This window comes from Anomalospiza imberbis, chromosome 5 (genome assembly GCF_031753505.1).
Source record: "Anomalospiza imberbis isolate Cuckoo-Finch-1a 21T00152 chromosome 5, ASM3175350v1, whole genome shotgun sequence".
Taxonomy (NCBI): domain Eukaryota; kingdom Metazoa; phylum Chordata; class Aves; order Passeriformes; family Viduidae; genus Anomalospiza; species Anomalospiza imberbis.
Window position 1 is genome coordinate 42,050,774 of NC_089685.1, and position 19,602 is coordinate 42,070,375.

The 19,602-nt window shown below is 38.6% G+C and overlaps 2 protein-coding genes across 6 annotated transcripts in view; both read right to left on the reverse strand.

The window, feature by feature from the left end:
- The window catches only part of POC1B (POC1 centriolar protein B), a 44,340-nt gene extending 30,380 nt beyond the window's left edge, over nt 1–13,960 (reverse strand). For all 4 annotated transcript variants that reach the window (XR_010999127.1, XR_010999125.1, XR_010999126.1 and 1 more), the window contains exons 1-8: nt 13,802–13,960; nt 13,488–13,572; nt 5,588–5,759; nt 4,617–4,796; nt 3,229–3,336; nt 2,240–2,355; nt 1,758–1,891; nt 951–1,019 (exon numbers count right to left, since the gene is read on the reverse strand). Coding sequence is in view for 1 of the 4 variants with exons in the window: in XM_068190351.1 (XP_068046452.1) it covers nt 951–1,019; nt 1,758–1,891; nt 2,240–2,355; nt 3,229–3,336; nt 4,617–4,796; nt 5,588–5,759; nt 13,488–13,572; nt 13,802–13,915 (978 nt within the window). In the remaining 3 variants the exon portion in view is untranslated. The remainder of the gene's footprint in view (nt 1–950; nt 1,020–1,757; nt 1,892–2,239; nt 2,356–3,228; nt 3,337–4,616; nt 4,797–5,587; nt 5,760–13,487; nt 13,573–13,801) is intronic.
- GALNT4 (polypeptide N-acetylgalactosaminyltransferase 4) lies at nt 10,363–13,675 on the reverse strand. 2 transcript variants are annotated; one of them, XM_068190350.1, is made up of 3 exons: nt 13,488–13,675; nt 13,244–13,317; nt 10,363–12,998 (listed from the first exon to the last, which is right to left on the reverse strand). In XM_068190350.1, exon 3 carries the CDS (start codon nt 12,996–12,998, stop codon nt 11,247–11,249), a length of 1,752 nt encoding a protein of 583 aa, XP_068046451.1. In that variant the 5' UTR covers nt 13,244–13,317; nt 13,488–13,675; the 3' UTR covers nt 10,363–11,246. The 2 variants fall into 2 exon arrangements, with proteins under 2 accessions (XP_068046451.1, XP_068046450.1); XM_068190349.1 differs by having other exon boundaries at nt 10,363–13,317; nt 13,488–13,674.
- Nucleotides 13,961–19,602: the final 5,642 nt, after the last annotated feature.

The following is a 19,602-nucleotide window of genomic DNA, read 5'->3' on the forward strand; positions in this document are numbered from 1 at the left end:
GGTTGGTTTTTGCAGGTTTTTTTTCCCTGCTTGTAAAATTAAGATTGGATGTTTGATAATATTTTCACTTTTCCAATAACTTCAAGTCCTGGCAGTACTTCTTACTTAACACTTTGTGATAGAAAGCAATTTTTTTTTTATTTCCCAAGACCATCCCTGCTACTAGCTGAAATTTATTTCAAACTCCACAAAACAGAATATAGCCATGAAATATGGTAAACTCAAAAGATCTTAATTTCAACAGCAAAGCTTTTTATAACTATGTCAAGCTTTTAGCTTTTTGTAACTGGAAAAGAAAAAGACAACTAAGGAACATTACACACTGAAAATTTAAATCTTGTGCTACAAAATTTCTTTCTTTTTGCAAACTTTATAGACCTGATAGAGATGATTCTAAGCTTCATAATATTTGTTCTTAATTATGAAATTTATTACAGCAGATAGAGATTAATTATAAGATTTACTGTTTAACTTTTATTAAAATGTTCAAATTACTCTTCTTCCCTTTATAAAATCCAGTACTTTACTGTTTCACCAAAGTAAACTAGTAAAGGTAACATGAGGTTTTTTTTGCCCAGTTCTAGCCAAAGTTTTCCCAGTAATACAACTTAATACCTACAATTACAAAGTAAGGATTTTATAAGAAGTGAAAACCTAACAAAGCAGGTAGAACTTAATATTAATTGCAACACAACTACTTCATTGACACTGAATAGCAACACGTTAAATATTCTTAATTAAAAATCATTCCATTATTTTAATATGTAAAATAGAAGTGGCTAGTCTTCTCCTCATCATAACATCCAATGGAAAGTCTATAGAACTCACAAGTAGACAGAATGCATGTGAGCATGTGAGTAATTACCAAATTATTGTGACATACTATATTTAACTCCCATCCGCTGTAACAAACATTAAGACATTTCATTTAAGGAGACAATACCACAAACCTGAGCATCCACTCCACCTGAGGCAAAATTTTCACCGCCTTTTGAAAAAGCTACACAAAGTACAGGTCCCTGGAAAAAAAATTGCATACTATTACTGTAATCATGATATTTCAGTGCAGAGAAAAACACTGATGCCATTACCTAATGTAATAGATTTTTCAATTTTAATGCAATAAGGAACAATTTTACTGTAGTAAAATTTCTGCAAAACTTGATTGAAAAGTTAATATTGAACATTTTAGTAAGATGTTACATTACAACTACAACAATCTATACTAGGAAAATAGTGGTATTATCCTTAGATTTTATACTTCAGCTTTGTAATGAAAAATTACAAAATATACATTACATTACTCAAAGCAATACATTTGAATGATTTGTTATCAAAAATAGGGTTTGTTTGGCATTAACAGGAAAAGGAGGAAATGCCTGCCATTCTTCACGTAAGTTATCTTCTGTAAGCTTCCCCCTCCTTAGAAAACACTGGTTTTCAATAGACAATAGGACTGAAGTGCCAAATAACACGATTTAGAAAATCAAGTGAATTATTAATGAATTTAGAACATGAGCTTTTACTTAACATCAAGCGTATAATATTGACAGGTAAAAAGCATGGTTACAGGTAAAAACTGATGCATTTCCTTAACCACTTGTGACAAGGTGCTTTAACAGAACACCTTGTTGTCCACTAAATTTCATCTACAAGTTGCAAGATAAAAAACGCAATGGCATAAATGTTACTTTCCCTTTGTAAAGATACTGAACAACCTATTAAGATCTCCATTTAAAGAGGATTACTGTGTATACCTTGTGTCCATGAAGAGTGTAAATAAGTCTTTCTCCTAAGAGGTCCAGAATCTTAAGGGTACCATCAGAAGAAGCAGTGATGAGGTAGTTACCAGAAGGATGGAATGATATACAATTAACCCCTGCTCTGTGAACTGATTTACAGAAGACAATATTCAAAAGCTGCAGATATCTACTAAGAGGATATGTACACTTTATTTCTTTGCTCTTTTCTACTTCCCAAAGAACTACTTCATTTGAGGGAAAAATAACAAAAGTGCTGAGGTATAGAAGACTTGTCAGAGTATTTGCTTAGTTCAGTTCTAAAAATTAAGAGAATCAAAGATATAAAAAGGATTCAGACTGGGGTTGCTAGACTACAAAAAATACTTAAAACATGTCAATATGACTTGTTTGTCAACTTTCGCCAGTATTACTCTAAATAAATCACATTTAATTGCAAAGAGGCCCATTGTAAAGGAAATAAACTACGCTGTTTTTACCTTTGAAAAGCTGCAGTAACTTGTTCGTTCGAATATCCCATAGTTTCACTGTGCTATTGGAACCTGCAGAAGCTATACATGTTCCACTTGGGTTGAAATCCACAAAAGTTGGAAATCTAAATATAATTAATGAAAACAGATTTATAATGTGTTTCCACATAAATATTTAGGTGTGCATATATATATATAAAGCCCACAATTTTAACACTGAGTTGCCACAAACTTGTGTGGAATCTACAGGTATAGAAACTCAAATAAGGTAGTTCAAGTAACTGAAATAAGCATAAGAAAACAAGATGTACATGATAAATCATAATCTCACTCTTGTTGAAAATACGGTATAATTGATCCAAATCAAACCTTCAGAGTTTGTGCTAGAGTACAAAGTTCCTGGACGATAGTGCTGCAAAGAGTTTGTAAGCAACAAATAATTTTGTCTAAGAACTGAGCATCCAGCTGTAACAACACTTTGGATTTGAAAAAGGATGAAGGCAGCCATGAAATCAGCAAAGCACACATACAAGATAAATATTCCACTGACTTGTTAACTAAAACTTTGGATCTAAGATATTTAAGAAAACTGCATATAAGTAAAAGCAAGTATTTTTTAAACTTAAATAATGCAGATCACTGAAGATAACAAAATATTGTTTTCATCCACAAGTGGAAAAGTCTTAAAGCTTTCTTCTTGTTGAAGCATCCAATATCAAACAGCATTATCAAAATTGAGGGAAAACATGGAAACATTCCAAAATCCAAGAATAATCTCACTTCTGTTTGGATTACCTCCTGATTGCTGAAAAACAGCTGTATAAGTGCAGCCAGTTAACCTCTTTGGAAAAACATTATATTAATTATTTTACTTGATATGGGTTGTAGAATTCTGATCTGTTTTCAGATTTAACATATATAGATGTAAGTACCATAGAACATTAAATGAATGCCATTACACTATTACATTTCTCCTTTTTTTTTCTAGTAAAACTTACTCTTCATAATCTGAGAAGCTATTAACACAAATTTTATTTCTTGTATCCCAGATGTTAATAGATTTGTCCTCACCACAAGATGCTATTATTCTTCCATCAGGTGAAAATCTGGAACACAGAAGTGTATACATTACTTAAGAACTAATTCTGCCTATATTAGCATGAGAGACATAAGTAGCAAAACAGCAGAACCAAGGAAGCCTGTTTGAAATAAGGATGCGTAACATTTAAAGGACATTTGAACTTCTAGTATTTCTCATGGACTAATAAACCCGAAAAGAAAAGCTTCTCCCCATATTCCACTCTGGCCCATTTCACAATCAACTACAATTAAAAACAGAGCCATAAGCAAGAGGAAGAGAGGGGGTTGGGGGGAAGGTATCAGCAACCTAAGGATGTCACTTCAGATGACAAAGAGATTATTATAGAAAACTATAGGTAATAAGACAAAGAGGACACAGTAGAATCTTGTGTTCAGTGTTAACCTATATTTATGTTAGCTGAGTTCTTTCTAAAATAATAAATAGTAGGAAAGCATTCACAATTATTCCTAGACTAGCAGACCAGGTTTTTAAAGAGGAAAATTGACTTGTCTATAACTTCCTCAATCATTATTATTTCACTTATTGAGCAATAGCACAATAACATTGAAAAACTGTTCAAGACCTTTCAGATGTGATTTCCTAGACCATTCCTTTTTCTTTTCAACAATCAGATACTTTGAAATTTTGTAGGGGTCTGCACTTCACCAGTGTAAAACTCCTTTCTCAAGAGGCTTATATCAGGCCTCTCTTAGCTGCAGATTTTCCATTAATATGGAGGAAAGGAATTTTTTTTTTTTTAAATCAGCAAACAATCTGTTCTTGTCTTTGAAGAGCTGTCCTGTCTTTACAGAATATGAATCCCAACTTGCAGTCCAAAGGCCATTTCTTTTACCTTTTCCAATTATGTAATTCATCTGGATTCATGACCATTCTTTAATGCCACTACTATTCCAAGAATAGTTGAGAAAAACCCCTGTAATTCATGATAAATCTAGACATAAGTGGTGGGAAATAAGTTAGCACAACAAAAAACTAAATAAAACTCGGGAAAGACAGGACGCTGACTGAAAATAAATACAGAAGACCCCATTTGTCCTTTAATGTAGTGGAACGAAGACAGCAACTGATTTAATACGTACACATATTAACATAAAGCAAGCTTTCATACTTCAGCTAGGTCTATACAAAACATGTGTGCGTAAGATTCATTTATTAAAATTTAGTTATTGGTGAGAGATCATTACTTGTCATTCACAAACATTCCTTCTCTTATTTCTACTCTGGGATATAAAATCCCCTTTGTTAGGAATTCTACTTTACCAAGAGAATAAAAACAACACTTACTTGGCACAGCGAACCCAACCAGTGTGTTGGAATAGGGTAAACAAAAGGCGCTGATAGCAAACACTCCATATTTTTATTAATTTATCATTGGATGCTGAAACTACAGAGCAGCCATCATGGGAGAAGCTCACACTCCGAACAGATGCTGTATGACCTTTCAATACTGATGATTCTCCATGACTAAGGGGGGAATAAAGAAAATGAAACAAAACCCTGAATACCAAGTCACAGACCACAATTATATTAAAGAGCTTAAATCCCCATAAAATTCAATTTTGGCCTATTCAGAATCTTACTCAAATGAAAAACAGAATACAGAGGCCAAATCTTAATGTCACCATTATTTTTATACTTATTTAAATATTGTTAGAATAACATTCTTCAAGTGGCATTTAGCACGACCAATTTTACAGAACAGTGCAATTAAGTAGCAGCATTGGCCTTTAGTCTCATTAGCATTAGTATTTGAAAGAGAATTTTTTAATATAGTTATCTATAAAACGCTTGGAAATTCAAGTAACTTCAAGTTCAAGTAACGCTTGGAAGTTCAAGCCTAAGATCATACCGAATTACTTATAATTACTACTACTCAAGAACAGTCTGATAAAGCAAGTCAATTAAAATCTTCTTGTTTAAAAACCATTGTTTTCATCACTTGTCTCCCCAAAATGAAGTGTAGCCATGCAATCCTTATTAAAATATAATCTTGAAACCAGAGAAATATTACAAAGCATAGTTCTACACACATGAAATTTGTGACCTCTGAGTTGCTATATTTTTCTTTTGAAACAACAGAATATTCAGAAAAGGATAAAGTAATACAGTAAAGAACCGAGTTGCTTGTGGTCCCCAATCTCTGTTTCTGTCAAAGCCCAGGCATGTGGAAAGGAAAAAGAAACTTGAGTAAAGCCTCCAACATTCACATTGTACAATAATGAAACACATATCCAACATTGCTCGGTTATACTTACATGCAAGGAATCCATAGCCTGACAGTGTGATCATGAGAAGCTGAAGCCAGCACCTGCCCATCTGGTGAGAACTCTACGCTTGTCACCGCTTCCGAATGGCCTGAAAATCTGTAGGCGCTGCACTGCGTATTCAGCTTCCACAATATAAGAAGCCTATCCACAGAGCAGGTAACTGCAAGAAGTAAAAGACATTAGGAGTCTGCTCACTGCTCTTATGAAAGCCAAAGCCAACGACTATGGATTTGGATTCACCAGAGAACTTAATGGGTATTACGGGGGGGGGAGGAGTTATTAGGCTTTAATGGATACTTAGCCTAAGCAGAAGCCTGGTAGCAAGTAATGTCATCACCAGGCTTTCAGAAGGATGGCACATGACTGGGAGAAGTAAAGGATAATTCTTAACAGATAGCTCTCTCACACACTAAGCCAACTGGCTTACAAGTACTTTGACGATAGCGAGCAAAACGTTCAAAGCCGAACATCATGCACATCAGTAACTATGAATCCAGATTTGGTTTTACCAAATCCTAAAAACAATAGGAAAATACTTTAGTAATCTCATTTTGATCTGTGTGATGGAACTTGTTTCAAGTATCAAGTGTTTAACTCCAAAAAAACAAGCCAACTTAAACTGAAGACATGACTTCTAACATTTCAGATATCTACACTTGAGTGACAATATCGATATATAATTCCAAATTCCTATTTAAGTACCAATTGTATATCACTAATACTTGTCTAATTCAAAAGAGAACATAAAGTTGGCATTCTGAAAACACAGCATGTTTGAGGATGGGTTTTCTGCAGTCACTTTACAGGTGAACTATACTATCTACAGTCAAAAAGGCAAACCTAATTTTCACCAGAGCTTGATCGTTTTCAAGAAACTGTAAGAAGCAAAGACAATAAGCAGTTGAATCAAATTGGTACATGTGATTTTCCTATATCCCTATCATCTTCATCTCTGCTAAATGTTAGTATATATTCATAAATAAAAACAAGGTATTCACACTCCCATCCCTCAGCTGTCAATTTCCTAACCCTAGTAGAAAAAAGAAGGGAGTGAAAGAACTCCTGGAAGTTGGAAGAGTACACGAAGATGGCTTTTCTCTTCCCAGTTTCTTTCAAGCACCAACATAGCACAAAGAAATTGAGCTTCCTTATTATCACATGTCAAGGCAAGCCTCAAACAAAATATTAGCATATTAGAATATTAAATATTCACTATTAAATTCCCTTTACGAATTTTCTACAAAGATACTGTTTTTATTCCTAAAAGACTAGCTTCTGCTAAAAGATGTGAGACCAGACTATCTCTATGCCCATATCAACAGGCCTATATTTGACAAAGAAATAAAGGATCTTTTCTCCCATTTCAACTTTTCAAAACCCTGTTTTACAGCAAGATCTTTCTAATTGTACTTGAAAGAATTCCTTTTCCCCTTTGATTCTGAAAAGTGATCTACAGTGGAGTAAAACTAAAAGGAAAAAGTGAAATATAAGCTAAAATAGAATTTGAAGGCATAGGGCTGGAAATGTGAAACAGACAAGACTGATGGCTTCTAAAACAAATCATTGATGAACTACAAAATACCTGTGGTATCTTATGAACTGCATGAAGGCTGTGCAGTATCAGCTTTCAGTTCTAAAAACTGAGGGAAATATTCTTAGAAAGATGACAGCACCATTGATGTCAGCCTGGTTTCTTGTAGCTTGCTGTCTCATAGATGGGCTGTCCCAAAGTAAATGAGACACAAGAAGTGACCTGAAGTTCTCCTTCCTGTGGGACATCTGTTACCATCTTCCTTATTTTCCCTCTGGACTCCTTTCTGCCTATGGAATACTTAAATATTGGATCAGAAACAAAAAAAAAGCACAGAAGGTCCTAGGTCCTATGCCTGTTGCTCCTCAGAGAATACATGACATAACCAGAACCATGTCTGGAGGTGAAAGACAATTTGCCCTTGCTATGATCAACTGAAAAGTATAACTAAAATGCAGAAAGCTGAAAAGTCACACTGAGCTGACTCCAATATACAACTTACTCCAGTTTATAACCTGAGTGCCTTTTCTTTTTTAAACATCAGCACTTCTGTACACACCCAACATATAGCAGACACATCTTTGCTTTTCTGCTTTTGCTTTTCTGCTGATGAGTCATTACAGAACTGAACACAAAAAACAATGACTTGGCCTTATGCAAAGGCCAAGCTGAGAGATCTACAGCAAAGTGGTGTGTAAGCAGATACCTAAGCTTCATATATGCCATTAAAAAGATTTTATGGTATTTGCAATGAAACAAAGTTCAATTTATGAACTGTAACTATTCAGGGTATACATTTATATATATTCACACACAAATACATGAACACAAGTTGCTATAATGCAGAATCACCATTTCACTCTCATTTCCCACAATAACAAAGTGGTGACTAAGAAAGTTGTGCAAAGATCAAGAGAGAAACTCAGACAGGCTTTAACAGCTCGATGTACATCTCTCAAAATACTGAAAAATCTCCAATATAATTAATCACTCAGTGCAAGAATTATAGGGCAGATGGAATACAGTGCATATGATAGGTGTGTGAATATTCAAACAATACCACTGCCAACAAAGCCCCACACTTTACAGGAACCCTGTAGCTCTCAATAATACAGTACAACATCACAATGTAAACATATTTTGCAATGAATTGCAAGATTTCCTACTTGGAGAAAAAATATTATTAATTGAACCTCTGTCAAAAAAGCCAATCTGGAATTCTAAGCACAGTGGAAAAAATACGAAGAACTTTTAATAACTCCCATAAATTCAAGTTATTGGCAGTTTTGTTGTATTTTGTATACAAGTACACAAGAAGAAAAGAACTGAGAAAAGTCAGCACGCTAGCCAAGGTTTAATTTTCTATTTTTATTTTTTCAAAAGAAATCCCAAAGCCCTCCACATTTATTCAGTGTTAAGTTTACATTCAATTTCTTTTAAGTCACTTAGAGTCAGTAGTTTAAAATACATACAAGCATTCACCAAATCTTCAAAGTCTAACAGAATAGAAAACTATTCAGATTTTCCAGAAATCTGTACATACTGAAAAATAATTGGATAGAAGTACTGAAACAGTAAGGTGTTGTTTGTTTTTTCTTTCTCTAGTCCCTCCTCCTATTATTCACATGTTTTTATTCCCATTTGGAAGGTTTTAGTTTTTTTTCCTTTTTTTTTTTTTTTTTTTTTTTGGTTCTCCCCAGTTTGTTTCTAAATAACTCCAAAAACAGAAAGGGAAGTCATAGGGAGGAGGAAGGGTCCAGATACACAGAATTACTTTTCAAACTCAGAGGCAGATTCACATATAGTTATTGCTTAAATAGATAAGGAACACTTTGAATGTCAGGTTTAACTTGAAGGTATTTCTTTATACAAAAAGCAGTTTTTGCCAAGTGCTAAAAAATTAACTGTATAAAATTTGCATAGTCTGTATTCACACCATTTAATTACTTTCATCTGAAAAAACATGCATTGCACATACTATTTATGATCTGCACATAAAAGCACCTAGGCCTTTTTCCTGTCATTTCTACTGAATGTAATAGCCTACAGAAAGCTTTTCACAAAAGCACATACTTTATATAATTTATTGCCCCAGTACATAACAACTGGCTGCCTTTTAAAATTCAATAAATGGTTCATAACTTGCAGGTACACAAAAGAATTCCTGCTGCAAAGTGGAATGCAATTTTTCAGGAATGCTTCCCTAGTGTAGTAAAAAGTTCCCTTTTTTTAACAAACAAACAAACAAACCAACAACAACAAAAAAAAAACTTCGAAGAAAAAGGAAGATAAAAAAGAGAAAAAAAATCAAATTGCAAGTAACTGCCTAAAAATAAATTAAAGTCTGAAAAAAATCCACGCCACACAGTGGCGAGCATTTTAAGCATGATTCAATGCTGCATCTCAAGCTCCACATTTTCTTGTGTTCATCTTCTATGTTAACCTGCTTCCACCCAAACATCTCAAAGTTCTCAAGTCACTAAGATTTAAGAATATGTTATAACTTACTCTTAACTTTATTTTTGGCAAAACTTCAACTACATCAGGTCTCACTTGTCCCTTTTCAACCCTTCTACCTACTAACACCTGTAGTAAATGTACATCCACTACATTCCTCAAGTATCCAGATAACTAATGCTCACTAGCTTAAGTTTCTACCTACCAGTCCCATGCAAAGACTTTCTACACTATGGCTACCTGAGGCACATTTATCACTTCAGTGAGAGTAATCAAAACAGCTGGAATGCCCAACACATTAAGAAAAGTGTTCAACTTAAATCTTATGAAAGTAAAATACAGATACTAATGCAAAATTTTTTTTCAAGTACACAATATACCTAGCACATCTACCATATATAATCACAATCAAAACAGATTAGTGACATGATTTGAGAATAAGTACTCTTCAAAAGCATAACAGATAAAGAAAACATTCTAATTAGGTAATTCTTTGAACCATCAACAAATCTTAGTTTCCTCCAAGCTGTCCTTTGTCTTTCCAACTCCCTTTATGTCAGAAGCTTCAGCTTCCCAGCCTTACCCAAGGTCTCCATTGGTATTGTTTTGACTAGAAATAGGCAGCTTACGCTGTATTATTTCAAAACTCTTCCCAGGGCTGACCTATGCCAGCTGTTGTCTAAACACAAAAAGCAAAATAAAACAGCCCAAATGAAAAAAAAAACCCACAAACAACAAAAAACTCCATCATGGTCTAGATCACATAACTTTCGTGTCCCTAAGATGTGGAGCTGAACATGGAAAAGCTTACACAGAGGCAATGTATACATTAAATATATAGCAAAGAAATAGCAGTAGCTAAGGCAATTTTGTGGTTCCTTTCCTTCTCCATTGTCTTTAAACAAAATTCTTACTTGCAGCCATCCCTATTTCTTCTATTTATGCTATCACCAGCATGTACTTGGTTCCACTGCTACCACAGTCTCCTCTAAATGCATGAGAGCTCCTAAGCCCCATGGGGTAAGGTTTTTACAATAGGTACAAGACTGCAAAGCAGTGCCAAAGCCCTTCTAGTAAATAAACTTCCTATTCTTCTGTATAATATAGTACCCTTAACAGCATGTACATTCCCAGAAAAATGCAGACCATTACAAGGCTTAGATTCAACTTTCCACATCAATGTCCATTCAATCACATGCTACTGTAGCATTACTTAGGGTGTTACATACATATTTTATAACGTATCTGCAACACAGTCAGCTAATACCACTGCAAGAACCTTAACTTTTACTTCTGTAAGTAAAAATTTTTTGTTTACATGGAACTTCATCTCACAGGATTATTGCATAAGTTTAAGATGAAAAAAATATGTCTTCAGTCCACTCAGAAGCCTTTGTTTTATAATCAAGACTGAGGAAAGTAATAATGGATCAAAATTTTACAAAAATAAAAGGCATTAGATGTTCTAATCCATGTTTTAGAAACTGAACTCCACTATTCACTTTTGCTTTCCATACAGTTCAGCATAGTAGCCAGTTTCTACACCACTACAGACAGATGTGAAAACATTTCAAAGTATTCAATCAAACATTGCTATGTGCTCACACGTGTAAAAAGCCTGGAGACCACACTCCATCCAATTCATACTACCAGCAGTGATTATTTCTCAAATTTCCAAATCTGATTTTTATCTCCAGCATTACAAGTTCTCATTTGTACATCAGCGTGCCCCTCAGTCGTACGATAAGCAGTAAGGCATTTCCCCGAATGAGGATGATAAATAGTCCCATCTTCTTTGAAGTGCCAGATAATAATTTCTGGGATAGGAGATCCATCTTTTGGGCAGCTCCTCATACCTATGAAGTCTTCACGCTCAGGGACTTCAGCACATAGCTCAGTTACAGAGTTAAATCTAATCTCCTGATTTGATGTATATTCAAAAAATTGGTTGCCCCCCTGACCATGACAGCCAAAGAGAGAAAGGTGAGACCCGGTAGGATTATGTTCTTGTAAGACATAGTCAAGGCACTCTGAAGGTATTCCTGTGCTGCGGATAGCACCGTGCCAGCCAGGACGATCTTCTGGTACATGCAACTCAGCAAATACATTTTTTAAATACCAGTGAAAACTCTTGCATTTCAAACGCTCCCTAAGAATCTTTCTTTCAGAAATGTCTCCATAGTTTTCTTTCCTTGCTGAAGGATTTCTGTTGTAAAAGTGATCTTTGAACTCATCCATCCACACCTCAGCAGCACGTGCCGTATTCTGAAGGAAATTTGGTCTAGCATAGGGCGCACGCTTTGGAAACACATGGCCCACATGGGAGCACGGATGAATTTCCAACATGCCTCCACACTGCCAAACCCTAAAGGATAATTCTAAGTTTTCCCCTCCCCAAACATCCATTCCTGTATCATAGGTTCCCAGGTACTCAAAATACTTCTTGCTGACAGCAAACAAGCCACCAGCCATAGTTGGGGATCTGATTGGGTCGGTTTCTGACTTGCGCCTGAGACGTTCATGTTTAGGCACCGAGTGCCACTGGAACGTCAGCCGCCAGTCAAACCCCCCAATCATGGGCTCTGCTGTTTGCATGTAGTATTCAAATGTTTTCCAGTCAATGGTGTCAATGACAGGACAAACAATAACAGTCTCATTCTCAGCAATCCTCTCGAGCAGTGGTTCCAGCCAGCCAGAAACACATTCACAGTGACAATCTAGGAATGTGAGAACATCACCTGTAGCAAAGGTAGCGCCAATCAAGCGTGCACGAACCAAACCTTCTCGTTTGTTGGTTCTTATCAAGCGAACTCTTTTCAGACTGCTTATATATTTTTCGAGTTCAGCCTTCAAATACACTTTATCACTCAGGTCATCCACCAGTATAATTTCTTTCAGAAGCACCGAAGGTGATGTTTCAAGAACACTATGTATCGTCCGCAGCAGTGTTGACCAGGCTTCATTGTAGAAAGCAATTATAACAGATGTTGTGGGCAGTCTTCTGTAGTTGTAAGATTTAGTTTTACAACCACTCAGTCGATTATCTTCAATGTGCCGGTGGAGAGAAATTTTATCACTTAAATAAATATTTATTGCATACTTCTCAATCAGCTCTTCTTCCTGTTTCTGTTCCTCAGGACTCAGCTGGGGGCGAGAGGGTTTACCCCATTCTCCTGGAGCATAAGGATCAGGTGGGGGTTTGTCATAAACTGGACGAGCCAAATCGACAGCTTTTTCTGCTCCTTCAGAAAAGCGCCTCTCCCATTTCCCTTTAGTGATGCTCTTGCCGGTGAGGGAGGCACCGAAGGAAGAAACCGACAGCTCGACCACAAAGTAAGCGATCATTAAGAAGCCGAGGAACATGCAGCTTTTGCGGATCCACGTCCATCTTCTCGCCAGACGAATCCTCATCTTGGATAGTTAAAAGCAGCTCCTTAGCAGAGAGGGGTCCGTGAACTCCTGCCGGCTGTCCCCGCCTCCCCGGGGAGGATGGGGCTGCAGGCACTCCCGGCCTCGGGCTCGGGACGCCGGCAGAGTTTGCAGCCTGCCCTCCGTGGTGGGCCCGGTAGATTCCAGGGGGACCGCGGGGGAGAGGGGCAGCAGCGGAGGCACGGAGCAGCCCCTGCCCCTCCGGCCTCGGCGCTCCCCTCACTTACTTCCTCCTCCTCCTCCTCTCTCTCCGCGGGACAAACCCCTCCTCCAGCCTTGTGGTTTGCTCAAAAAGTTGTCGCTTAAGGAAGGGGACGAGACTCCTTAGCCCGCCCGAAGGAGCGGGAGCCTGCCCCGCCTCCGAGCTCGGACCTTCGCCCGGAACCGCCCGGCGGCTCCGGGGAGAGAAAGAGGGAGGAGAGAGCGGGCTGCCCCGCCCGGAAAGCAAACGGCGCCCGGCCCCGCACTCACCCATCCCCGCCGAGTTCGCGTCGAAGGCGAGGCCCGTCACCGCCGCCGTGTGGCCGCGGAAAGGCCGGATCAGGACGGGGTCCTCCTGAGGAGAGGGTGCGCACCGTCAGGCTGCGGGCGGGGGCGGCCGCGCTCGCCCTCCCCCGCCCCTTGGGGGCCGCTAACGCCCCGCGCGCGGCGGGAGCCGCCACTCCCGGCGTCCGGCGCGTTTCCACCAGCGGGGGCGGGGGCGGCGGCCGCGGCCGGTGAGCCCCCGGCGCCGGGAGATACCCGCCGGCCGCGGCCGTCGACGGGGGCCGGAGCCGAGCCCTTACCATCGGGGAGGCCATGGGCGGAGCGGGGGGGAGCGGCCCGTGAGAGCCCCGCTCTCCGGGGGCAGCCCGCCGAGCCCCGGATTCATCCGCCGCGCCAAGAGCGCGGATCCCCATCCGCCCATGCGCGGCCGCGCTGCGCGGGGCGGGGCCGCACCGCGGGCCCGGTGCGCGGATCGCTCGTAAAGCCGCAGCGCCCCCGCCTGCCCCGGCTCGGTGGGGCTGGAGCGGGGCGGCTTCCGCAGTCGGGACGGGAAAGTTAAGGCCTCCGAGTCTGCCTGGTGATCGGGACACGGCGGCTTAGGGCTTGCGGGGGGCTGAGCTCTCAGTGTGGGGCACGGTTCGGCGGAGCCGAGGCCATAGGTAGAATGCTCGGCTAGTGGAAGGTCTGGCCCATGTTACCTCGATTTTATGACTTAAAAATTCATGCAGGGCAGCTGTGATTAAAACTTCAGACTGATTTTGTATTAAGCTACCTTAGGTAGTTTCGCCTCTTGTCTTTTTTTTTTCTTCAGTTGTTTCTTATTTTGGTCGGACTTTCTAGCTTTCTAAATTGATACTCGCATCTGTATCATACAGAGTGCTCTTTTAACAGACCTTTAATACTCTAACAAACTGCACCAGCCTTAAACAAAAGTTAAGAAAACCTCCTGCTGCAGCGTTGGTGTTAGTAGTGTTGTGAATGTTTATGCAGCTTCATGGAAAGCTAGATGAGGGAACCAACCTGGCCGGAAAATACCGCTCCCATAGCTTTGCCAGTAAAAACGGCGTTGACAGCAATTAGCACCAAGAATGGCTGTGATGTCAAAGCTGTCATTCGATACATGAGTGTTCCTGAAGAAGTAAGCTATACTGCAATTACCCTTCCTTTCTTTTTTAAATCCAGTCTGCCTTTTACTGGTTGTTTTGACGTTAAACTTTTACATCTACAGAATCAGGTCAGTAATTAGGCCAACATATAAGAATTGTCACTTATAGGACAGTTCCAAATAAATTGTGTTTAATTGTGCATGAAATGCACAATTAAAATAACAACTTTGGAAGTGGTGAAAAAAGTAGGATTATCACAAGTATAAAAGGCAGTTTGATGAAAATCTACTAGCATTCCTTACACTGAGATTATGTAGGCTGATAATTTTCCATTTTGTCTTCACAATATGAACCCTTTTCAAAATTATAAGTGGTGGGACATGACACATTGACTTTAACTTGGACCTAGCAAAAGCTACAGCTTTTTTGCCATTATTTGGTTTGGCTTATTGGAGGAGTTTTGCTTTAGTGTTTTGGTTTGGTGTTTTTTTTTTGGTTTTTTTTTTTTTTTTTTTTTTTTTCCCTTCTACATAGCTCATCCTCCCATCCTTTTCTTTTAGACCCTGTGATTTAGATCACAGTGTAAAATGTAGCATTAAAAAAAGTTGGTAATGATACGACTTAAATGTTCTGCACTCTACCCCACTGCAGGAACAGTAAGTTAACTAGTTAAACTTAAATTGACCTCTTCACCATTATTAAAGTCTTCCAGCCTTTCTTACCTTTTTTTCTCAACTATCTTCTTTCTGCCAGTTTTTTTTCTGCTGTGAATGATGTGTCTCATCAGGGAGACTGCATTTAGATTCTGTCCCTCTGGGCTACTACCAAACTTTGTGTGATACTAGTTTATTCTGCAACTTCACATCTCCTGAATGGAAGAAAGTACCATCTTTGCTGCTTTAACTGTGTGCTGCGTGTTTTTGGTATGTCTTATACCTTGTGTTTTTGGGTTTGGATCTGTTCTGGGAGCTGCTTAAAACCCAGTGGTCAGAAACATGTTCCTTATTTTAGAAACTGAGCTGAATGACAATTCCCAGTCCTACTGAATCCTTTTCCCTTTGCCTTCTTTAGAGCAGGTCAGTATATTTTACTAATTTTGGTATGCTAGCAATAAATTGGAATCTCTACCTGCCCACAAAATTCCTGGACTGTAAATTGCCAGGTGATAGGCATAAAGCAAAGGAAGGGCTGTGATTTTGGAGAGAAGGAGGGTGGCATCCCTCTTTCTACAAACTGATAGATGAGTGTTTCTCAATTTGTAGTGCTTACAAAGTTAATCTGTTTCTTGCTGTTTCTCCTCACCTGAGGGTGCTTTGAGGACCCCCAAATGCTCGTAGCAAGCAAAGTATACCTTTACTGCAGACACGTAATTAGCTATAGTGACTGTAGTTACAAAGCTGGCAGGTAATAGTTTTTATGAGGATTATGTTCCCTCATTAGTATGTATAGATTTTACTTTAAAAATTATTTTAAGATTATTGTAATCTCCTAATAACACAATTATGAATTGGCATTGTCTTTTTAAGGTTGTGATATGCAAGAGCAATTTACTGTAATAAGTTGTTGTGCACTGTGATGACAATGATAAATGGTGCCTCAGAAAATATGTTCCAAGCATCATGTGTCATCAGGCTGCTGTTTCAGCAGCTATGGAGTTGGTTTTTTCTCAGGCACTGTTTTTAGGTAGTACATGTACAAACAAAAATTGTATTTAGAGAAGAACACTTTAAGATGGTAGCTCCAGGCTTGTCCTGACTAAATGGTCACTGCAGGAAAAGAATTAGTAAAAAGATGTGAAGAATTCAAGGACACATGGACAGACATGATAACCTCAGTGCATGAATGCTGCAATGCACACATTAATTACAATAATCACATATGGTTTCATAATAATAATTGATGTAAAACAATACATGAGCATTAGGGGCATATATACTAGCAATATAGTAGCCCACCAAAAATTCTTTAATATCTAAAATGAGGTATTTTAACTTAGCGTTAATCCTACTTTAAAATAAAACTAAGAACCCTAACTGTAATTATGTGGGATCCTATTGGGAGCAGCTGTGTTAGCAGCACAGCAGTCCAGGCTGCCGAGAAGCCTCAGGAGGTCGTACTCTGTCACTAGAGGGGAGTGTGAGATCTGCTTTGCCAGCGTGGTGTTACTCCACCACGCGGGCATTCATCCACCTACAAGCAGGAAGAGAATGTAGTCCAAGGGCACAAAGATTTAATTGCAGGATGTCTTGCTGTCGTAGAACTATAATACCTTAGGATCTTTCCAACCTCTGATCCTATATTTTTTTCTTCTCCATCAAAATGGTTGTGAAAATAAAATAAATATTAAAGCTATGAAATAACTTGTGGAGTTGTGTTGGTTTTTTGCCTCTGTTGAAATTTTCTTATCAAAAAGTGTTTGCTAACAGGAGCAAGAGAATGGAAAAAGAAAATAATATCAAGTAGGTACATAACAATTTGAAATAGAAGGATGATTTGGAATACATATGATGTTACTTTTAGTCTAAGAAACATCCTTAGTTCTGAGGGAATTGGCAGTTGTAACAGCAGAGCCATGTCTCCATGATATTTGAAAAGTATTGATAATTGGACTGTAACTACCAGTCAGTGACTAGAGTGACACTGACTACCTGTAACTATCTCAGGCACTCAGGAGGGAAGGGATTATCACACCCAGACCCTGGGAACTGCTGACCATTCGGCCTCATCTTTGTGCCCAAGAAGATCATGGAGCAGGTCCTGCCTGCTGGAAGTTATGTCAAAGCATATGAGGGGTGATTGTATGAAGGTGGTTAGAGACAGCTGACACAGCTTTGCTGTGGAAGGGGCTAACAGCAGGCCTGTTAGCTAAAGGAGGGAGAAGAAGCTGAGAAGCAAGAAGAAGCTGATAAGGAGCTCTCTTCAAGGCTGTTACCAAGGAGACCAAGAGACGAGAGGAATTGAAGAAAGATAAGGAGGGAACTTTGCAGCTGGACAAGAAAGCTGAAGTCACTGTTACTTTTCATCAATGGTGTTATGTTGAATTATTGTGGCCTATAGTTAGGGTAAAAGAAGTATAAACAATTAGAAAATGTATAAAAGGTCAGCCATTTCTGTAATAAAGAGTTGCCATCAGAAGACTGCTTGATGTCTCTGCTTTGTGTCGTGACCGCCTCAACGGCAACACTTTGCCAAGAGCAAATCATACCCAACAAACCTAGTGGCTGCCTATGATGGAGTGACTGCATCAGGAGACAAAGGAAAGGTAAGTGATGTCACTTCTGTAAAGCCTTTAATACTGTCCCTTCCAATGCTTTTGCCTCTAAATTGATGTGGATTTGGTGGATGGACTGTTAAATGGCAAGGAATTCTATGACTGCAACCAAAGAGTGCTGAGTGGCATCCTCCCAGGGGTCTGTTTTGGGGCCTATAGTATTTAATATATTAATGACATAGATAGTGGGATTGAGTGCACCTTCAGGAAGTTCATGGGTGACACCAAGCTGAGTGGTTCAATTGAATCGGGAAGGGATGCCATCCAGAAGACCTTAACAGGCGTGAGGAATTGGCGTGTACAAACATCATGAGGTTTAAAATTGTTCTGCACCTGGCTTAAGGCAATGCCCAGTATCAATATACACTGAGGGGTGAATGGATCGAAAGCAGTGGAGAAGGTACTGGGAGTACCAATGGATGAGAAGCTGGACATCACCCAGCAATGTGTACTTCCAGCCCAGAAAGCCAAATGTATCCTGGGCTGCATCAAAGGTAACATGACTACTGCTCTGAGTGGGGTGACTCTTCCCTTCTGCTCTGCTCTCATGAGATCACTCCTGGAATTCTGTGTCCAACGCTAGGACACCCAACATAAGGAGGACATGGTCATGTTGGAGCAGGTCCAGAGGAGGACCACAAAAATGATGAGTAGTCTATTGATGTAGATAGATGTTTGAGATTTTTCTTTTTTCAGTGTAGGGATTGTATTTGTACAGAAGGATAAATAAGAGAATTTATCTCTTATTACTGATGCCTGAAGGGAAACAAGTGTGAAAGAAAACTGCATATTTCAAGACCAGCAACTAAAACAAATAACCATCTGGATTAGAAGTTGAGAGTGACAATTACTCTGCCAAAGAACCTAAAGTCATTAGAATTTGTATAAAAGTGGGTGTGTTATCCAAAGGTCCTTTTTTGTTTTTTCCTTTTAATTAGATGTTTTTGTGTAAAAGATACATATCTTCATAATGACTATGGGGATTAAATCCCTTACTGTTCCTCCTTTAGTACCCAAACAGCACAATAAAATTACTGACAGAGTAATATGCAGCATGTGTTGAGCTGCATTTAAGTCTCTTAGTGTTACTTTAAATGCCAGACTATAACTCTTGCTCTCTATAATGTGTGTGCATTATTTGAATCTCAGAAAGGTTGCAGTCACTAATTGGTTTTGGATAATTGAGCAGGTTTTACTATGTAATTTTCTGGGATAATCCTATTATGGTGTTTTATATCAGTAGCATTGCTCTATGGATGGATATCCATATGCAATTCCAAATTTAAATAACATCTTCCTTTTTTTTTCCCTAATGTTTTAATGGATGATCAATACCAGTAAGGTTTCCTGTGTTGCCAGTAACATGGGTATGTCAGTAAATACATTTTTATTTCAATGCACTTTCATCCAGCTTTTCTAAAAATAAGTAAAGCAGTTTTTTTCTAAATAGATATGTAGTATGCTGTCTCTTTGCCATACAATACCTGAAATTCTGTCGTGTTGTGAAATTCAATGTATTGGAATCAAGTTACTTTAGCAAATTATCTGGTAATGTTCACTTAAAAATCAAAAACTATTCCTGTGTCTTACTGAGTTCATGAGAGCTAGATCAATTTTGGAAGAATTCAGTACGACATAGCAAAGGTTAGTACAAATTTATTCATGCTTCAGAAGATGCTATATAGAATGCTTTAGGGCATCTTCACTTAGTACATCTTATAAC

Excerpts from the sequence above, each read along its gene's own strand:
- GALNT4 (XM_068190350.1), bottom strand. The coding sequence starts at position 12,998 with ATGAGGATTCGTCTGGCGAGAAGATGGACGTGGATCCGCAAAAGCTGC.